We start from the raw sequence: 18,542 nt of genomic DNA, 5'->3' as shown, positions 1-18,542 counted from the left end.
TCTAGCACAAGTTCAGTCTCTCAGCCTGTGCTGCTGATCCTATCCTACACCATCTCCTCTAAAACCCCCCGCTACTCAAAGTGCAATCCCCACCCAGCAGCAGTGGCATCGCCTGGAGGCTTATTGGAAATGCATCATCTCAGTCCCACCCACAGCTACTGAAGCAGATTCCTCATTTTGACACATCCCCAAGTGATGCGTATTCACACTAAAGTTTGAGAAACAATGCTCTCAAACTTTGCCCTTGAGCAGCAATCTCTCCCTAAAAATAACCACATAAACCCTGATCTAGAGTAGAGGTCAGCAAACTTTTCCTGTAAAGGACCGGACTATAAATATTTTAGTCACTGTAGTGCAAAAGCAGCCATAGACAATATGTAGACAAATGGGCATGCCTGTGTTTCAACAAAACTTTATTTATAAAAACAGGCAGTGAGCAGAATTTGACCTACAGACCATAGTTTGCTGACCCCTGACTAGAGTACAGACACTGGGCTGATTTAGTACCCAATGGCAATTGTTCACCATTCCACCTAAAGCTTCTGAAAGTGGTTGGAAAAGAACTACACTACATAAAGAATCAGAACATGGGGGTTCTAGCCCTGGCCTGACCACTCACTATAGTTATATAATCCTAGACAGTTGCTAAGCCTTCCTGAATTACCATTTCCTCATTTTTTAAAAGGATATAAGAATATCTGTCCTTGCCTTTCTCACAGATTTAAGGACAAATGAGGATATGTATGTGCCAATGTTTTGAAAATTAAAGTGTTAGAGTTGTTAGTTCCTTTTGTGATTGCTTCTTTAATGATTCAGGATAAAGTAAGAATCTTTAAGAAGTTGCCTACTCCTCCCCAACAAGTGAAAGGTAAATTCAGTTTTTATGCAAGATCAGTCACATGCTCACAAGCCTCTTAAAAACATGTCCAATTTATATCTTGGTTAATCCTGGATCGGCATCATTTTCATTAGGATTTCACTTAAAATAAGACAAACCAATTCCCAAATCAGCATACATTAAACAATAAATCAGACTGTTCACTGGGATTTGGGGAATTCAAAGGAAAAAAGAAGCTTGACAATCCTTGGAACAGAGCATTTCCAACTGCAGTACAATTGCGTTCTTCTCAGCAGACTCCCAAGACACCGCCAACCCAGTTAGCAGGCACAGTAATGGCTGTTTCCTTTTCCTCTGATCACAACATCTGTTATATTACTACCTAAATGGTAGCAATATTATTTACCAGTATACAGATGACTAAATTCTACTTCCAAATGCCTGAAATTTAAGAGGCAATAGCTCCAAAATGTCTCAAATCCAAGGACTGCATGGCTTTGCAACATTCTAATCATTTGTAAAGCCTTCTCCACAAGCATACAGAGTAAAGAAGTATTGAATACCATCAATTGCCTGGTCCTTGGGACCTTTCTCTTATTTAGAGCCTGATAAGATAAAATAAAAAGTGAGAAGATAAAGATGTTATTGTCTCCTGCCAGCTGTGTTGGTGGATGCCGAGCCAGAGTGAGCAGTAATTCCCAGGACATCCTGGGAATACTCGGTCTTCCTTTCACAAGTTGACATGGAGCTGAAATTGACTCAAACGAAGAAGTACATTACCTGCCCTGATATACACCTGATGAACCTGCTGCTGCTGCTTCTTTTTAATCCGAGAATATTGCTGCTTCAGCGCGTTGATATCTGTGGTCATGCGTTCCATCATCATACTGTTAAAAGCTGCATGGTATTCACTTCGGCAGGAATTGATCGCTCCTGGACTCAGCTCCGCAATGTTATTGGATCTCAGATTCTGGTCCCCATTTGGTTCTATATTCCAAGGAATAGAGACAAGGAGACACTATCACAGGAGGAGAACGGGACTAACTGGGAATTGCTTACACTATATAACCTGGGGTAGTATCTTAACCTCCAGGAAATTCTGAACCATAAAAAACATGTACACTAGAATTTGTCTAGTACTTGTTTTTATTTGGTCCTGAAAATATTTCTGCATTTTCTTATTAGGCTAACTGTGAGTCTGAAACGAGCTGTGTGGGTTCATTGTTTGATTTTATTACCCCTTTGTTCATTATATGGACATAAGATCCGCTGTTTCCAGATAAAAATCACTGCCATTTTCTAAAATTCCCTTAGAAAAATATAACTCTAGCTGTCTAAAGTCAGGGTACAGATTTCCATATAACTACATGAGGATTTACAAGGTTCCATATAACTAACTGCATGAGGACTCACAACTATAAATTTGTAAATTTTACACTGTAGGGTTTAGTCAGTCATTAAAAGTGAGTTTTTCTTAAGTTAAAAACAGCAAGACATTCTATAAGATTATCAAGACTTTAGATCATGGTATCACTAGAAACGAAATGTTTTTATTCATTTAACAAGCATTTCCTGACTGTCTACTATGTGTGTTATGTCTGATGTGGTTTCTGCTCCTGTTAACACCAACAACTAGTAGATTTATCCCTTAAATAAATTTGAGATTACCTCCAAGAAACAGAAATAAGTACCATGTGAAAATACACTCACATGCCACACAGGTAAACAGGGGATAAAATTAGACTTTTCTAACACGATATGTAAAACTTGCCTGGGGACAAGCTTAAAAAAAAAGATTAGTAGGGGATTTCAAGTATCCTAACATCTGCTGAAAGTGTGATTCAGATAAAGACTGAACATCTGGTAAACTTTTTTATTGAAAATACTTCTCTAAGGAGAAGAAAATTAAAAGAGGACCTCTAATCTAACTAAAGTAAAACCAACAAGAAAGACTAAGGATGAAATTTAGGAGAAAATGACCATGTCATCCCAGAGCCTATAATTGCACAGAAAGAATAACAGGGGGGAAAAAATGGAACATAGACCCAGATGACAGAAAGCAGATTCAAAAACATTAGAGTTAAAATACTAATTGATCCCATAGCTAGAAACCAAAAGCTAAAATTCAGGCAACTAAAGAGGAGATAGAAACCATTACAAAACCAACAGGATTCTTGTTGAGTTCAGATTTTTTTTAAGTCATTTAAAAAGATGACAGGGGAGTGCATACCAAGAACACACACACAAAATGACATGAACCGAACATTAAGCAGGTTAAAACTCAAAACAAGCTAAGGCTTGCAGAACATACTCAAAACTACCACGACCAAAACAACAGCAACAAAACAAACAGACAAACAAAAAGGAAGCCTTCTAAGCAAGAGGAACAAAAACAAGAAAATAGCCCCATGACTTTGAGAAGGCAGTATAAAGCTAGCAGATGGCAAAGAGAACGCAGAGGTGCCTGACATCTTTTGTTTCTGTCCTCTTTCAGCAAGGAGAATGGTCTTCAAACTAGAATAAATGTCATAAAGGAAGAGCTGCCACCAAAGATAGGAAAGATCACAGTGGGGGAACCGCGAACTGTTTCAAAAGAGTTCATTACACGAATAACGTCCATCTATTTTCTGCAAGAAAAAAACAAACATAGCATGACATTCAATACAGAGCACCACTTTTTAAGGGGGATACTATCAAACTGCAGGACATTTAGAGGTGAATTTATAGAACTTTAAAAGTTCTGGAAGACATATCTTTGAGAAATTCTGAATTTGGACCATGAAGAAACTTTTGGGGGATGTGATGACTGTCCTCAAGATTCAAAGGAGACATCCAGCAGAAGAGGGAGCAGACTTGTTCTGTTTTGTTCTGAAGAGAAGAACTATTAATAGAACTAGTAAGTGGAGTTTATCTCTTCAAAACTAGAAACCCTGGGCTAAGCAGAGGAATTAGCAGAATGTCTTATGAGATAATGAGTTTCTGATCACTGAAATTCAAGTAGAGGTACCATAATATTTTGGCTTTAGAGAGTACTTCTACAGTGGAAAAGAAGCCAGTCTATAATGAATTCAATTTAACTCAAACAGAATGTAGTAAGCATCTATTATATGCCAGGCTCGGTGCTAAGGAACTGAGCACACAAACTTAAATCAGACGAGTGGGAGGCGAAACGAATCATAAAGAAAAAGAAATATGTATTATGCATGTAACACATAACAGAGAGATCCTCCTAAATGATAAGAGAAGTTACTTTTAATAAAGACCTTTAATAGTGGTAATCAGTTCGGGAAACAACAGGAATTTATAGGACACAATACTACGACCCTTGCTATAGTGAACCAACACACTGTGAGTATCTAATAGATGCCACCTCTTTACCTGTAACTTGCTTTTGGTACTTCTGCAGTTCAGGTGCCAGGAGCCCACTAAAAGGTCCGAGACACCCCACTGCATTAGCAATAGCATCTTCATCATCTGGGTCATTCTCCTCATCGCTGTCTCTGGCCTTACCGCGCCGTCTTGGAAAACATAAAAGAAAAAGGAATATTTGTTCAAAAAGTGGTATTATTTTTAAATAAGCAATACAGCCACATGACTTAAATGACATATATATAAAGTATATACATTATTATAATCTCTATAACATATTTATATAATTATATATATTTATATAATTTATACATATATAGAAAGTCCATCTCCCATCCCTGTCCAACTTCTACCCTGTTCTTGCCCCACTTAATCCCCACAGGTGAGCACTGTTACTAGTTTCTGATGTGTTCTTCAGCTTCCTTATCAGTTAAATAAGCAAATATGACTATAGTCTTATTTTTCTCCTCTTTTTCATAAGTGTTAGCATGCTATATATAAGTACACTCTTCTGCACCTTGCTTTTGTTCACCTAAAAAAAAAAATCTCTCCATATTCACACAGAGCTTCCTCCTCATCCTTTTCTTAATGTCTCACTGTACTGTATGTATACATTATTGTTGTATGTATGTAGCCCATGTTATGGAACCAGGCTGCTAAATGATGCACACTCAAGTGGTTTCCAATATTAAACTATTATAAACAACACTGCAATAAATTACCTTATACCTACTGTGTTTTGCATGTGTACAGATACATTTGTTGGATAATTCAGAAAGGTAGAATTGCTGGGTCAAAGGATATATGCAATAGTCATTTGGGAAAATACGGTCAGATTGCCTGCCCCAAATCCCATGGTAATTAACCTCTCATGAGCAAAGTGTAAGAGTGCCCGTTTCCCTATAGCCTTATCAACAGAGAGCACATCAACCTTTTGAATTTTTGTCAACCTGATAGGTGAAAACAACAGAATCTCAATCTTGCTTTAAGCTGCATTTCTCTTAGTCCAAGTGAAGCTGCCTTTTATGTAAACTGCCTATTCCCATACTTTCATCATTTTTCAGATGGTGGTCATTTTCTTATTGACTTCTAAGAACTTTATATATGAGAGGAATCATTTACAAATATTTTTTCACAAATATTTTTGTGTCTGCTTATGGAGGTTTTCTTTTGCTCTGTTTTGGTTTTAGTCATGCAGAAAATTATTTTTAAAGTACTTACTTTTTTATCCTTTATTGTTTTTTTTGAGTCAGTTATTAAGGCCTTCCCAATTCCAAAGAACTAAAGACATCCTTCCACATTTTCTTCTGCTTATTATTTCAGTTTTTTCCATTTAACTGTCTCATCTCTATGGAGCTTATCCTGATGAATGGTGTAAAGTATGCCTCTAACTTTATTTCTTTCCAGACTGAGTCTCATTGGCCCAGCACCATTTACTAAATAGTATATCTTTTCAGTGTTGATTTACATTTTCATATATTAAATTCCTGTGTGTGTGTGTGTGTGTGTGTGTGTGTGTGTGTATTTGTTAATTTCTGGTCTCCACAGTATTTTAAACTAGCTCATCTGTCTACACTTTTTTGATTCTACCCTTTTTTAATTACTGAGATTTTTAATATTTGATATTTTTAAATAAGTTGTGGGGTTGCTAAATATCCCTTCAGTTTATGTTCCAACCTTCTTTGGAAAGTACACTTTCAAAAATCTCCCTCTGGAATTTAAATCAAAACCTTTGGGAAAGAGATATTCAGATTTTAAGCACCAAACTACTTCAAATGTATTTCTGGGGTTTAACAAATATTAATAACAAATTAAGGTATTAAGTCTTCCATCATGAAAACAAGAAAGAAAAAAAAAGGACCTTACCCAGAAACTGAGGTGGGCTTAATTGTGGCTGGGAATGGTGTAATGTTGTAGGTGTATTTTTCCCTCAGCTCTGCCAACTGTGGAAAAGGGAATGGAGCCATAGAATACACAGTCTGGAAAACAAGAACAAAAATGCCAAGTCTGAAATGGTGGCCTTAAACAACTCTTATCAATCCTGCAAAGACATTAAAGTTCTATGATTTGGGTGTGAAGAGGTAGATACTGCTCCTTACACAGCAGGTGGAGAGAATATACTTCAATATCGTTTTAGAGAAAGACAAAAGAATACTGATAAAACAACAGTTAGTCCCCAAATCAACCCAGCTGGGACTGGGCACTCCAACTGGTGAACATGGGTGGGCAAATGGGGACAGTCTGACGTTCTCTTGCTCATTTGATAGATGGGCTAATTCAGAAATTCACAGCTCCCTATTACTTCTTTCACAGTGAACCCATCAATCTTCTTCATATGTACCACTCGTTTTTCAAAGCTTTGCTTGATGATTGCTATAGGCATTAAATGTCAGCCTTCCAGATACAATTATGTCCGGGGGACAATCTTGTGATCACCTGCAAGCTTTCTCCAAAGATACCACCTTTTCAAATGTCTGTGAATCAGTTCCAGGTGAAAATTGTTAACTGTTATTTTTAAAGAAAAAAAGAAAGAAAAATAGTGACAGGGTGTAAAGCACAGGCTGTTAAAAATCTATAAATAAAATTGGGAAAAGCACCCGTGTTTCCTCCAGGATTTTAAGATTATGTATCATTCTACCAGCAGGAGGAAAATCATCTTGTTTGTTCTCTTAATTTTATGAAAATTTAACTGCTCCAAACATATTTCTTCAATCTTGCAGGTTCTTATTCACCAGAAAATGTATATTAATCACATTAACTTTCATTTCTTCCAGGAAGCCATTCAAATGTCCTGATAACACTTTCCTAGGACAATATTTTGAAGTGGTATTTTTCATTTCAACAGTACTGTTTTCCTGAAGGCTTAGGAGATGTCTAATATCTGCACAGGTAGGAAAAGGAGGGCTCTGAAAGGGGCTTCCTAGCACTGCAGCCTCACCCCACAGCTCAGAGCCACCACCGGGACAGTCCACCATAATTTCGATTCTAAACAGTCTGCACATCTGACTGTCCCCAAACTTCTGTGGTATCCGCTTATACCTTAGTGTAACATCCCAAGATTCCAAACAAGGAAGTGTTGACTAAAATTCCTTCCCTTTGATTCTCCATTGCTTATTATGCAAAGTTACAGTTTATTGGGACCACAAAAGTCATCTCCAAGTCGTATTATCTCACACATACTTGATTACAGACAGTCCCTGACTTACAATGGTTCAACTTAAATGATTTTTCCAATTTACGAAGGTGCAAAAGTGATACACATTCAGTAGAAACCCTTCTTCGAATTTAGAATTTGGAACTTTTCCTGGGTTTACAATACGCCATAGGTCCTCTCCCGTGATGCTGGGCAAGGCAGCTCCCCATCAGCCACGTGATCACGAGGGGAAACAACCAATACATTTACAACCATCCTGGACGCAGACAACCGTTCTGTTTTTCACTTGCAGTTCAGTACGCAATAAACTACATGAGTTATTCAACTCTTCATCACAAAATAGGCTTCGTGTCAGATGATTTTGCCCGACTCTAGGCTAATGTAAGTGTTCTGGGTATGTTTAAGGCAGCCCAGGCTGAGCTGTGATGTTTGGTAGGTTAGGTGTATTAAATGCATTTTCAACTTATGAAGGGCTTATCTGGATGTAGCCCCACCGTAAGTCCAGGAAGATCTGTGTACCCAAAAGGCTGAGAAGCAGTACAAATTTACTAACAGTGAACTGTTCCCCACTGGGAAGAAGCAGAAGGCGCCCTGTGGTTCCCACTAGTCTGGAGTGTGAGACTAAGCTGGTTCCCAACCTCTCCAGGCCTCCTTTCTCTCATCTGAAAAAATGAAGGCATGAAACTCAGGATGCTGGTTACCTCTGAGAGGAGAGGGGGTGGCAGGATCAGAGAGAAGGGTATGAGGGTGTTCACCAGTGCTGTTAATGTTTTACTTAAGTTGGGTCGTAGGTGCGTAAGTTTTATTATTTTAATGCATTCTGTATGCCTGAAATACTTCATATAAATTCATTAATAACATGGTCAGAGCACACCCTCACATTTTTTGATCCCACAAAGTGTACCAGCAGCTCATCGCCCGAGAACCTGCTTTACTGCCAGTATGGAATTCTTCCCTCCTTGCTCCTGTGACCTGTCTTAACTCCACATACCCTTCTGAGGGAAATGGAGAGATGTGAAAACCTCAGCACCCCAACTTTAAGTCCAGAGCATGGCACCTCTGCTTGGGCCTCAGTACAGCAGCATCAGTCTCTGACACATCAAATGTTGGTCCCACTGCTGGGCCAAGAGTCAGCCTGTCCCTCACTCATGAGACTTTTCTTCCTTAACAATTTAGAAACCTGGTTCAGATTTCAAGAGACCCATACCATGCAATGAATAGCACGGTGACTATAGTTAATGATACTATATCGCGTATTTGAAAGTTGCTAAGAGAGTAGATCTTAAAAGTTCTCATCACAAGAAAAAAAATTTGTAACTGTGTGTGGTAATCGGTGTTGACAGGACTTACTGTGATCATTTCCCAATATATACAAATATCGAATCATTATGTTGTATATCTGAAACTAATGTAATGTTATATGCCAATCATATCTCAATAAAAGAGAAACCCACACCATCTGGATTCAAGTTTAAAAGATGAAATTATTAATGCTAGGAATTTCAAAATTCTCTACAAAGTAAGATGCCTCATTGGAGACAATTAGTGGGATGTCTAGCTGAAGATTCACTTGTTTTATTTTTGCCAGTTTTATTAAAAGTTATCAGAAAACTCCTTTGTCCAGCCTCATGAAGGAAGTGTATAAGAAAAGAAAGGGCTAATAAGGACCTACTGTATAGCATGGGAAACTCTACTCAATACTCTGTAATGGCCTATATGGGAAAAGAATCTAAAAAAGAGTGGATATATGTATATGTATAACAGATTCACTTTGCTGTACACCTGAAACTAACACAACATTGTAAATAAACTATACTCCAATAAATATTAAAAGAAGAAAAAGGAAGAAAGGGAAGTACATCTTGCCCCTACTCTGTCCCATCCTGCTCCAGGGTAAATAGTCTGGAGTCTTACCAAGCTCCTCCAAGGGCGACTCAACTAAAGACACTGGACCAAAAAGAACACTGGCTCCATTGAGCTGCATTCTCTATTCCTGGTCTTCCTTTCTCTATAATTTACTTTTAGTTAGCCCTTCAAAGCATACATCGGTGTTCCTGAAACAAATGTGCTAATAGTACTTCGTATATACTCACTCACTTATTTAAAGGTCTCACATGTCGGCAGGCATGTTTATCCCATGAAGGTACACCACACACACCACCACAGCCCTCAGCATACCTGAGAAGCTGTAGATTTCCAACTGTGTAAATCAGAGATTTACAACAGATTTCAAGAAAGGAATTTTACTAATCATCTTAGAACCAAAGTATAGTACATGAATAGGGTCTTAGGGTTAGAAAGAAATTTAAACACAATTTAGTTCAACCTCCCTCCCAAGCAGGAGTTCCCTCTAAAGCGTCTCCAACATATGGTCATAAAGGCACTGCTTAAACACTTGCAGTTGCGGGCACACACAATTCTGCAAGGCAGATGGTTTCATTTTGACAGCACTAACTAATCCATCAGTAACCTTCTACTGGACAAGCATTCACATCCATGTAATTTCTACTTCATCACTGATACAAAAAAGGGAACGGTCCAAGGGCAGGTCCTGCCTCATGGCACATGAAAGCTCCCCGCAGGTAACAGTAAATTATTGACAACCACTTTGGGCTAGGTTTTCCTAAGCACCTAAAACCCATCTAGTAAACAGCATCTAACTAACTTTTCTCTATATTACTCTTAAAGAATTCATGAGAGACTTTGTCAAAAGTCTTACTGAAATCCATATACACTATTTCATCAGCATTCTCCCAATATCTTTTTCTAACGTTGTTTTTTTTTAATGGCCATTACTAGTAAAATAAAAGAGTGATGCAATTTGCAGGGGGAGAAACCCAGTAGATTATTTTGCGTATGGCCCCTAGAACTGAAAAAAATACGGAAGACCAAACAGGGAGAACGTTTTCATCTCTTCAGCTCGAAAATAAAGATCTGTATGCAGTCCAAATTTTTCATCTGGAGTCATTTCAGGTTTGCTGACAGACTTAAAAGTCTACCATAATTGGATCACAGCCATTGAATTAATTTTTTTTAAGAGTACAGAAAAGAGAGTGCTTGAAATGACATTCAGCATTTCTCTCCTTAATACTCTACGATGTCAAGGAAAACCAAGTCTATTTACTGCCCAAACTACCAACACACATTTAAATAGACATTTATATTTAGGCACTGCTGAAAAGGAGCTGTATTTCTCTTTTTCATTATTGACATGCTTTAAAAGAAACATGAAAACATAAATTGTATAAAATTAGGCTCAATTCATCTTCACCAGATGTTTCCCTCGGCAGGAGAAATGCTGCTAAAATGGAATTCTAATCAATCAAGCCACAGCCTACATTTTTCCTTCCAGAATTCTCTTAAAGCAGAGTAAAGAAGGGGTGCTCTTTTCTCTCTTTTTTTTGGTGGTACGTGGGCCTCTCACTATTGTGGCCTCTCCCGTTGCGGAGCACAGGCTCTGGACGCGCAGGCTCAGCGGCTCCGCAGCATGTGGGATCCTCCCGTACGGGGACACGAACCCGTGTCTCCTGCATCGGCAGGCGGACTCTCAACCACTGCGCCACCAGGGAAGCCCATCTCTTAATACTTAAGACTGGAAATTCCTGAAGGACAAAGATGGAGTACCTCAACATATCTATCATTCCTTCCGGCAATGTTTAAACTTTAGGTGAGATAAAACGTTCCCCATTCTTCTAAAAGGGATTTCAGCTTTTAGAAAGTCATGTTTTCAATAAGGTGGAAGCCCTGTGTTGGGTGGTGAGGAGAAGCACTTGGCCAGGTGTCGAGCCTGGGCCCCAGTTCTGGGTCTGCCACTAGACAACCTAAGAATATGGCAAGATGCTCACTCTCCATGTCTTAGTTTCTTCTCTGTAAAATGACAGAATTAGGTTAGTGGACCGTTAAGATTCTTTCAAACCAGTGTCTGTCTAAGTGTTAGCTCAGAGCCACTTGCATCAGAACCACCCACGGGCCAAGTATCTGCCTTTTAGTACACTCCTGACATGCTGCTTATACACAGACACGTTTGAAAACCACTGCCTCGAGTTCTAATGTTCTATAATTCTGTGTATGCACTGAGCAACCAGGTGGATTCTTAGCACTACGTTAGATGTTATGGGAATACAGGGTAATACAAGGCCCTTATCATTAAGGAAGTTGCTAGATAAGATTAACATATTTGAAAAAATACCAAACAATATAAAATAATTTGTAATGAACATTAAGTCAGTTGCTGACAATCTTAAGTACTGAAGGAGTAGGGAAGAGGTATCATCAACGAGGGCTGAGATGACAGAGCCTGACGGGAGGGGAGAACAGACTGAGTAGGATCCGGTAGACAGAAAGGATCTGCCCAGATAGGGCGTCAGAGGGAACCACAAGCCCTGTCATGGGGATGAGCAAGGCCCACAGAGGACTGGGTGGGGACAGAGCTATGGCCAGTGCAATAGGTCCTGGCTGTGAAGTAGTGGGGAGCGCCTCTGGATAGGTAAGAAATGGGGCAACCACAGAATACCTCCAATGCAACCAGTGTGAAGACAAATCCACCTTCCTCCCCCGTGAACTTTTCCTCTTCTTCCTAAGCCAGAAACCTGGGGGCTGTCCTTGGTTCTCCCTGTCTTTCTCCCTCACCCCATGTCCACTTCCCACGGCCAAGTCCTGTCAACTTCATCTTCTAAGTACTGCCTCTGTTCCATTCTTGCTTCGACCCTTCACTGCCTCCCCATGGTGACCCCTTCAAGTCCACCCTTCACAGAGCTGCCCCTGTAATCAACATCAGACACAACTGAGACCATTTCCCCCTTCTCCCTAAAACCTCTCAGGCCCACAGCTCTTCTTCTTCTCTTTCCAAAGGTTCCACAGAGGCCCAAGAACTCCAGCAAGCACAACCTCACAACCACTGACCTCCAGGATCAAGTCCGCACTCCTAACCATCGGTTGTGGTCTCCCACGAGCCACCCCTGTATACCAAACTCCTGTAGCTTCCTTCCCACACCATAAAGGTTTTCATTGCCAATGCCTTGTCTCATGCTGTTCCCTCAGCCATGAACTGCCTGTCTGCTCTGCACCACTGCCACACACACACACACACACACACACACACACACACAGCCCGACCTACTCCTATCCATCTTTAAAGGTAAAACCAGGGCTTCCCTGGTGGCGCAGTGGTTGAGAGTCCGCCTGCCGATGCAGGGGACGCGGGTTCGTGCCCCAGTCCACGAAGATCCCACATGGCCACTGAGGCTGCGCGTCCGGAGCCTGTGCTCTGCAATGGGAGAGGCCACAACAGTGAGAGGCCCGCGTACCACAAAAAAAAAAAAAAAAGGTAAAACCAGATATTAATTCCCTCAAGAAAGGCTTCTGACAGAGAGAGATGTTCTTTTAATATTTGGAGAAGCTAATACAGGGCCTAGAAAACTAGGCTGAAACATTTTATTTACTGCAGTTGATAACAAGGAAGCACAGAAGGTTTTATGAAGAACAATAAAATGACCAAAGCAGTAAGTGTGGACAAATACTCTGGGAGCAAAGTGAGGATTGTATTAGAGCAGGCGGACCCTAGAAGGAGGGCCATCATCTCTGAGTGTGGTTTAATTCAGCAAACATTTACTGAGAAAGAGAAGGCAGAAAACTAGTTGCAGACTCTCAATAGATATTGGCTTAATGAATTAATACATTTTTTGTGCAGCACCAGTAAAAGGCAAAGTGCTATGTGTTATGAGCAAAGCACAGTCCCTGTCCTCAAGGAACTTACAGTATCACTGAGGAAATAAGACACAGCCTCAAATCAAGGTAGAATGTAATGAAGGCTCACAAAAGAGGTACAAGGAAAATGTGGTGAGTCAAAGAAGGAGACGCTTTTAGTCGAGACTATCAGAACGTTTCACAAAGAAGATGGCATCTGAACTGGAAATTTCACCAGGAAGCAGGCCTGAAACACGTGAAGGGAGAAGAGAAAGACTGAACAGAGAGAGCAAAGGTGTAGAGCAGGCATATTCCCAGGCATTTCCGGGAACATGGAAGACAGTGTGACTTGACTAGACGAGGTCAAGGGTACAAAAGGGAGGAATAGGAACTATGGCTGAAAAGATGGGTTAATGCCGGACAGTCAAGAGCACCGGGTGATAAGCTGAGAAATCCATGCTTTGGGTTGTAGGCAGTGAGTAGTCACTGTAGTTTCATGAGTGAGGGAGAAGGGATGAGATCTCACAGTCCCGCCTGGGGCATGTGAGCCAGGCAATTCTGTAGGATGTAAAGGATCTCACACGTGGAAAATGCCAAGCTTGGACCTCACATCCACAACAATGTTCAATAAAAGGCACTTCCCTCTAAGAGAAAGAATGAGCAATGAAGCAACAGCCCAGGATGTGTGATAGGAGTTGAAATCAGAACACAGAGGTCAGGGGCAGATAGAGCGTTCCACCTCTGAGACAGACAGGAAGAAAGACCAGATGACAATGCAAAGAAAACATGAAATACAAAATATGAATGTTCAGGGAAGTTATACCAGGTGGTCAGTATTCTCAGTGAATCGGGCAGCTGTCTGCTAAAAGTGAGGGATTCTGAGAAAGAACTGGAGGTACCAGGATACAAGCAAAGGAATTGGAACCTCTTCACTTGACAAGTCCTAAATCAGGGCCTGAGTCTCTGTTTTCTAACCTGTTGACTAGGCTGCACCACCCAGAAATGACCTCAGGCATGGAACCCAACATGAAAGTTGACACCAAAAAAAAAAAAAAAAGGAGAGAGAAACCACAGAGAAAGAAGGAACTAAGGCCCAAGGACAACCTTGGACAAGACCAACTGTTGGTCAGTGGGCAGGAGGAAGGAAGAACTAGCAAGAGAAGCAGTGGTCAAAAGCGGAAGGAGGGCTTCCCTGGTGGCGCAGTGGTTGAGAGTCCGCCTGCCAATGCAGGGGACACGGGTTCGTGCCACGGTCCAGGAAGATCCCACATGCCGCAGAGCGGCTGGGCCCGTGAGCCATGGCCGCTGAGCCTGTGCATCCGGAGCCTGTGCTCAGCAGTGGGAGAGGCCACAACAGTGAGAGGCCCGCGTACCGCCAAAAAAAAAAAGCGGGAGGAGACTGCAGAAAACTCATGTTATAGAGCCGAATGGAAGAGAGCGTGTTAACAAATCCGCTATCTCTTCTATACTCACTGCCAATTTTAATGATTTGACGAATGTAATCTTGAGATACAGCAACATGCCAGAAAAATGACCAAACCCTTCAAGTCTTCCATTTTGAAATTTATGATGCATATGTAATAACATGAGTTGCAAATGTGGGCAAAACAAATAAACCAAAATGCTGATTAGAATAATCTCCTTTTTATCCTCAATAATCCCTTCTCAGAAATAATTATTTCCTCCCACAAGTCTCCCTCTACAGCTAAGAATCAGATTCAGAACAAATACCTGGTGATTTGGAGGGTGAGGGAGGAGGTGTTCTGGTGGTTTTTTGGTTTGTTTTTGTATTGCACGTTATGATTTTTAAGCAACACAGTTGGAACGAAAGCCGTAACAAATATCCATTTCTTCCTTCCTCTTGTGACACAGTTAGATGCTTAACAAATTATATATAGACTCTTGGTCATTTGAAAAACTACATCTGAGGACTGGGAAAATACATTTCCCAAGACCGCTGCTCTGGCACTGCTTGCTCCCACGGTACCAGGGTCCCCCGAGCCAAGGGGGGTGGCACTGCCCACTCACCTGCATGAGTTCATGGCTTTCCAGAAGATCATTCTCCAGCATCTCCTGGGTAAGGCGCCCCATGGTGCTATAGAATTCATCTGCTGTTTCACAACATTCTATCTGCCTAGATAAAGGACAGAAAAAGGAACTGTTTAGGATACCCATGCTATCAGGTACATGCTGCAGGCACAACAAGACACGTTTTCTCCTGCCATCAAATTGACCAAGTTAGCAACCAACAAAAATCAAAATCCTATGGTACACTCACAGGACAGCCTGTTTTAGGCAGAGAAAAGATTTTAAAAATTCGAAGGACAATGTAAAGGTACTTATTCTAGGATGAGTTCCCACCTTTGCTATGGTGCTCCGCTGACTCACAGCCCCATCTGTGGCATCTTTATTGTCTCCATGTGACACATTCTACACATCAGAATACCCATCACTGATCAGAAATTATAACCAGGAAATTGGGTGCCCAAGTACAATTATTCCCTAGAGGGAATCTGTTTCTCTGGATCTGCAAACTGCAGTGGCATTGATAGACTGAAATCAAACCACAGTAGAAGTGAAAGATGAAATATACAAAAACTTTATCTGCATATTTCATCAGTCCACAGGATATTTTCACAGGTAGTCTTTTCAGCCCTTCTCAGGACACTGCTGCTAGTTGGAAATTACACCCTGTTTCTTGTGTTTGGTTCGACATGTAAATAAAGAATCTGTCACCTCCCATCCTGTGAGACAGGTGAGACTTGAATCCTTCTTCTAGAGGGGGAAGGAATAACCCAAAGCAAAGAGGCCTGTGTATTTGTTTTATCTATTATGACATTCTTTGTATAGAGGATAACTCTATTTGCCCACCAATTATAAGACATGCTCTTTGGCATACACTAAGGTTAGGGGATTTCCATAGAGCCATCCAAAAACAATAGGATGATGGGAAAATTCCATGCTCTGGAGTGCTGTTCAAATCCCACCGCCACAATCATGTAAATAAATAAATGAAATAAACGGCTGACGTGTTAATGAAAAATACCGAGTAGCATGTGGGCATAAATAAAGTGGTTAAGTTTATCCGGTGAGTGGCAGGAAGAGCGAGGAAGAGAAGTAATGCCTAAGATGGGTTTTGAAAAATATTCTGCAGGTTGACAAGGTGGAAAAAGCATCCCAAAGGTGTGGATACAGGAGACAGAAGGCACTACCGGGGGACATGCATGTAGGTCCCCACCACCAGCATGGGAGCGGCTGCACAGCTGGGGGCACCAGGGAGAGCTGAGGGCAGAGAGGTGCAGAGGGCAGATCGCAATGGCCTCCCCTGCCTGCTAAGCCCCCTCAGGACAAGAGTCACTGAAAGGCCTTTAATATGGAGTGGGGGAACAGACATGCCCTTGGCAAGGTTGCCCGGGAGGTGGCATGGCGATTTCGGGGTACAATGGGGAGGTCAGGGAGGACAGTGCCAGGCATGAGGCAACGAGGGAGGGAATCAAGGCAGTCAGATCAGAAAAGAAAGGACATGTGAAAGAGATGCCAGTGGGGCTAAGTAGATGGTCTATAGCTTACACGTTCCAAAAGTACCGCCGGTATGAGCAAAGGAGGAAATTTCACGTTGCAGAGGCAGGGTGATGGGAAGGGTCCCATGGATAACCACACACAAGGCACATATGTTACTCAGGTACACATAAGCTGGAGATCACCTGCATACTGTTTACGATTTTTCCAATGCAAAGTTTGTGGACAAGATTACAGGCCCTGGAGTCTGACTGATTATAGTCAGAAAGATCCAGGATTAAGTCCCAGCTCCGCTACTCATTAGCTGTGGGACAATGAACTAGTTAATTAGCCTTCCTGGGGTAGTTTTCTCACTTGAAAAGACAGGGAGAATAATCCTACCTACTTCACAGGGTTGTGGGGAGAATCGAATGAGATGATGTGTGTAAACTTCCTAACACAATGACGGCACGGCAGGTACTTGATGTTGTATCCATGTTGGTTGCCTTTCCTTTCGTTTAACAAGCTGCATGCTCAAAACATGTATAATTATAATAAGCAAAGACTATGAAACATTAAAATTCTACGAGTCTGATTCATAGATCCCTGAACTTCATAAACAGGAGCCATTTATAAGCAATAGATTCACATTATTAAAAGCACAGATTTTAGAGCCAAGGTACCTAGGTTCAAAATCAGGCCTTTCCACTTACTAACTCGGTGATTTGGGGCAATTAACTTCTCTGTGCCTCAGTGCCCACATCTATAAAGTGGGGATGATAACAGTACCTACCTCATAGGATGATGGTGAGGACTAAATGAGTTAATTTTACATGCTTAGAACCATGCCTGTCCATTGCAAGCACTCCATGAATATTGGATTTTAAGTGTAGCTATTATTATTTCAACAGTGTGCCATCCTTGCTATGACCACATGAATAAATTCTGATCCTACAGATAATGGATAGATGGGAATAAAATGAGAACCACCTCTTTTCCTCCTGCCCCATAATTAAGAACTAACAAAAAGGGGACTGTAACTGACTCAGCATACAGTAAAGTGCTTTAGCATTTTAATCCCATAAGCTAATTACTCAGTAACTATCACACCAGTTAGAGTGTGATAGTGTTTGATAGAGAAATTATCAAAGCTCAAAGAGTTTACGAGGTGTAGAGTGGGTTGGAAATATGTGACTGCAGAAAGAGGTAGACATCAGAAGAAAGTAATCAGATAAGTAAATAGCACAACAAACCCCGCACAGATGAATTTATTTGCCTAGCTGAAAAGCTATGTACAATAAAACAAAGGCAAAGGAGATAGCTATATGATAGTTAAAAATACTTCCACACAACAATGATTTTTTTTAATCCCTGAATTGAGAGTCAATGGATGTTTCTTACAAAAAGTAAAAAATACGCCAAGTCTCCGAGGAAACAACTTGTCATAGATAAAAAGGCTACTGAAAAAGTTTTTGATCCATGTCGTCTATGGGTACCCACTCAAGTCATTTACAGCTCTAGGAAAGAAATATTAAAAACTTCTCCGCATCTTCAAGTGGCACATATATACAATGGAATATTACTCAGCCATAAAAAGGAATGAAATTGAGTTATTTGTAGTGAGGTGGATGGACCTAGAGTCTGTCATACACAGTGAAGTAAGTCAGAAAGAGAAAAATAAATACCGTATGCTAATGCATATATATGGAAACTTAAAAAAAATGGTACTGATGAACCTAGTGGCAGGGCAGGAATAAAGACGTAGACATAGAGAATGGACTTGAGGACATGGTGGGGGGAGGGGGAAGCTGGGGCAAAGTGAGAGTAGCACTGACATATATACACTACCAAATGTAAAACAGACAGCTAGTGGGAAGCAGCCACATAGCACAGGGAGATCAGCTCAGCGCTTTATGACCACAAAGAGGGGTGGGAGGGAGGTTCAAGAGGGAGGGGATATGGGGATATATGTATGCATATGGCTGATTCACTTTGTTG

At 40.9% G+C, this 18,542-nt stretch overlaps 1 protein-coding gene across 2 annotated transcripts in view; it reads right to left on the bottom strand.

Annotated features, from left to right (window-relative positions):
- TBC1D30 (TBC1 domain family member 30) overlaps positions 1–18,542 on the bottom strand; it is an 87,128-nt gene that overhangs the window by 6,120 nt on the left and 62,466 nt on the right. For both annotated transcript variants that reach the window (XM_022571617.2, XM_022571618.3), the window contains 4 exons: positions 15,075–15,180; positions 6,074–6,186; positions 4,217–4,356; positions 1,619–1,825 (listed from right to left, as the gene is read on the bottom strand). In XM_022571617.2, coding sequence (XP_022427325.1) covers positions 1,619–1,825; positions 4,217–4,356; positions 6,074–6,186; positions 15,075–15,180 — 566 coding nt within the window. The remainder of the gene's footprint in view (positions 1–1,618; positions 1,826–4,216; positions 4,357–6,073; positions 6,187–15,074; positions 15,181–18,542) is intronic.

This window comes from Delphinapterus leucas, chromosome 11 (assembly GCF_059928025.1).
Source record: "Delphinapterus leucas isolate spDelLeu-1000000601 "Yukka" chromosome 11, BTC_Dleu_Yukka2, whole genome shotgun sequence".
Taxonomy (NCBI): domain Eukaryota; kingdom Metazoa; phylum Chordata; class Mammalia; order Artiodactyla; family Monodontidae; genus Delphinapterus; species Delphinapterus leucas.
Note: the sequence above shows the minus strand (reverse complement) of the source record. Positions and strands in the feature narration are given on the sequence as shown.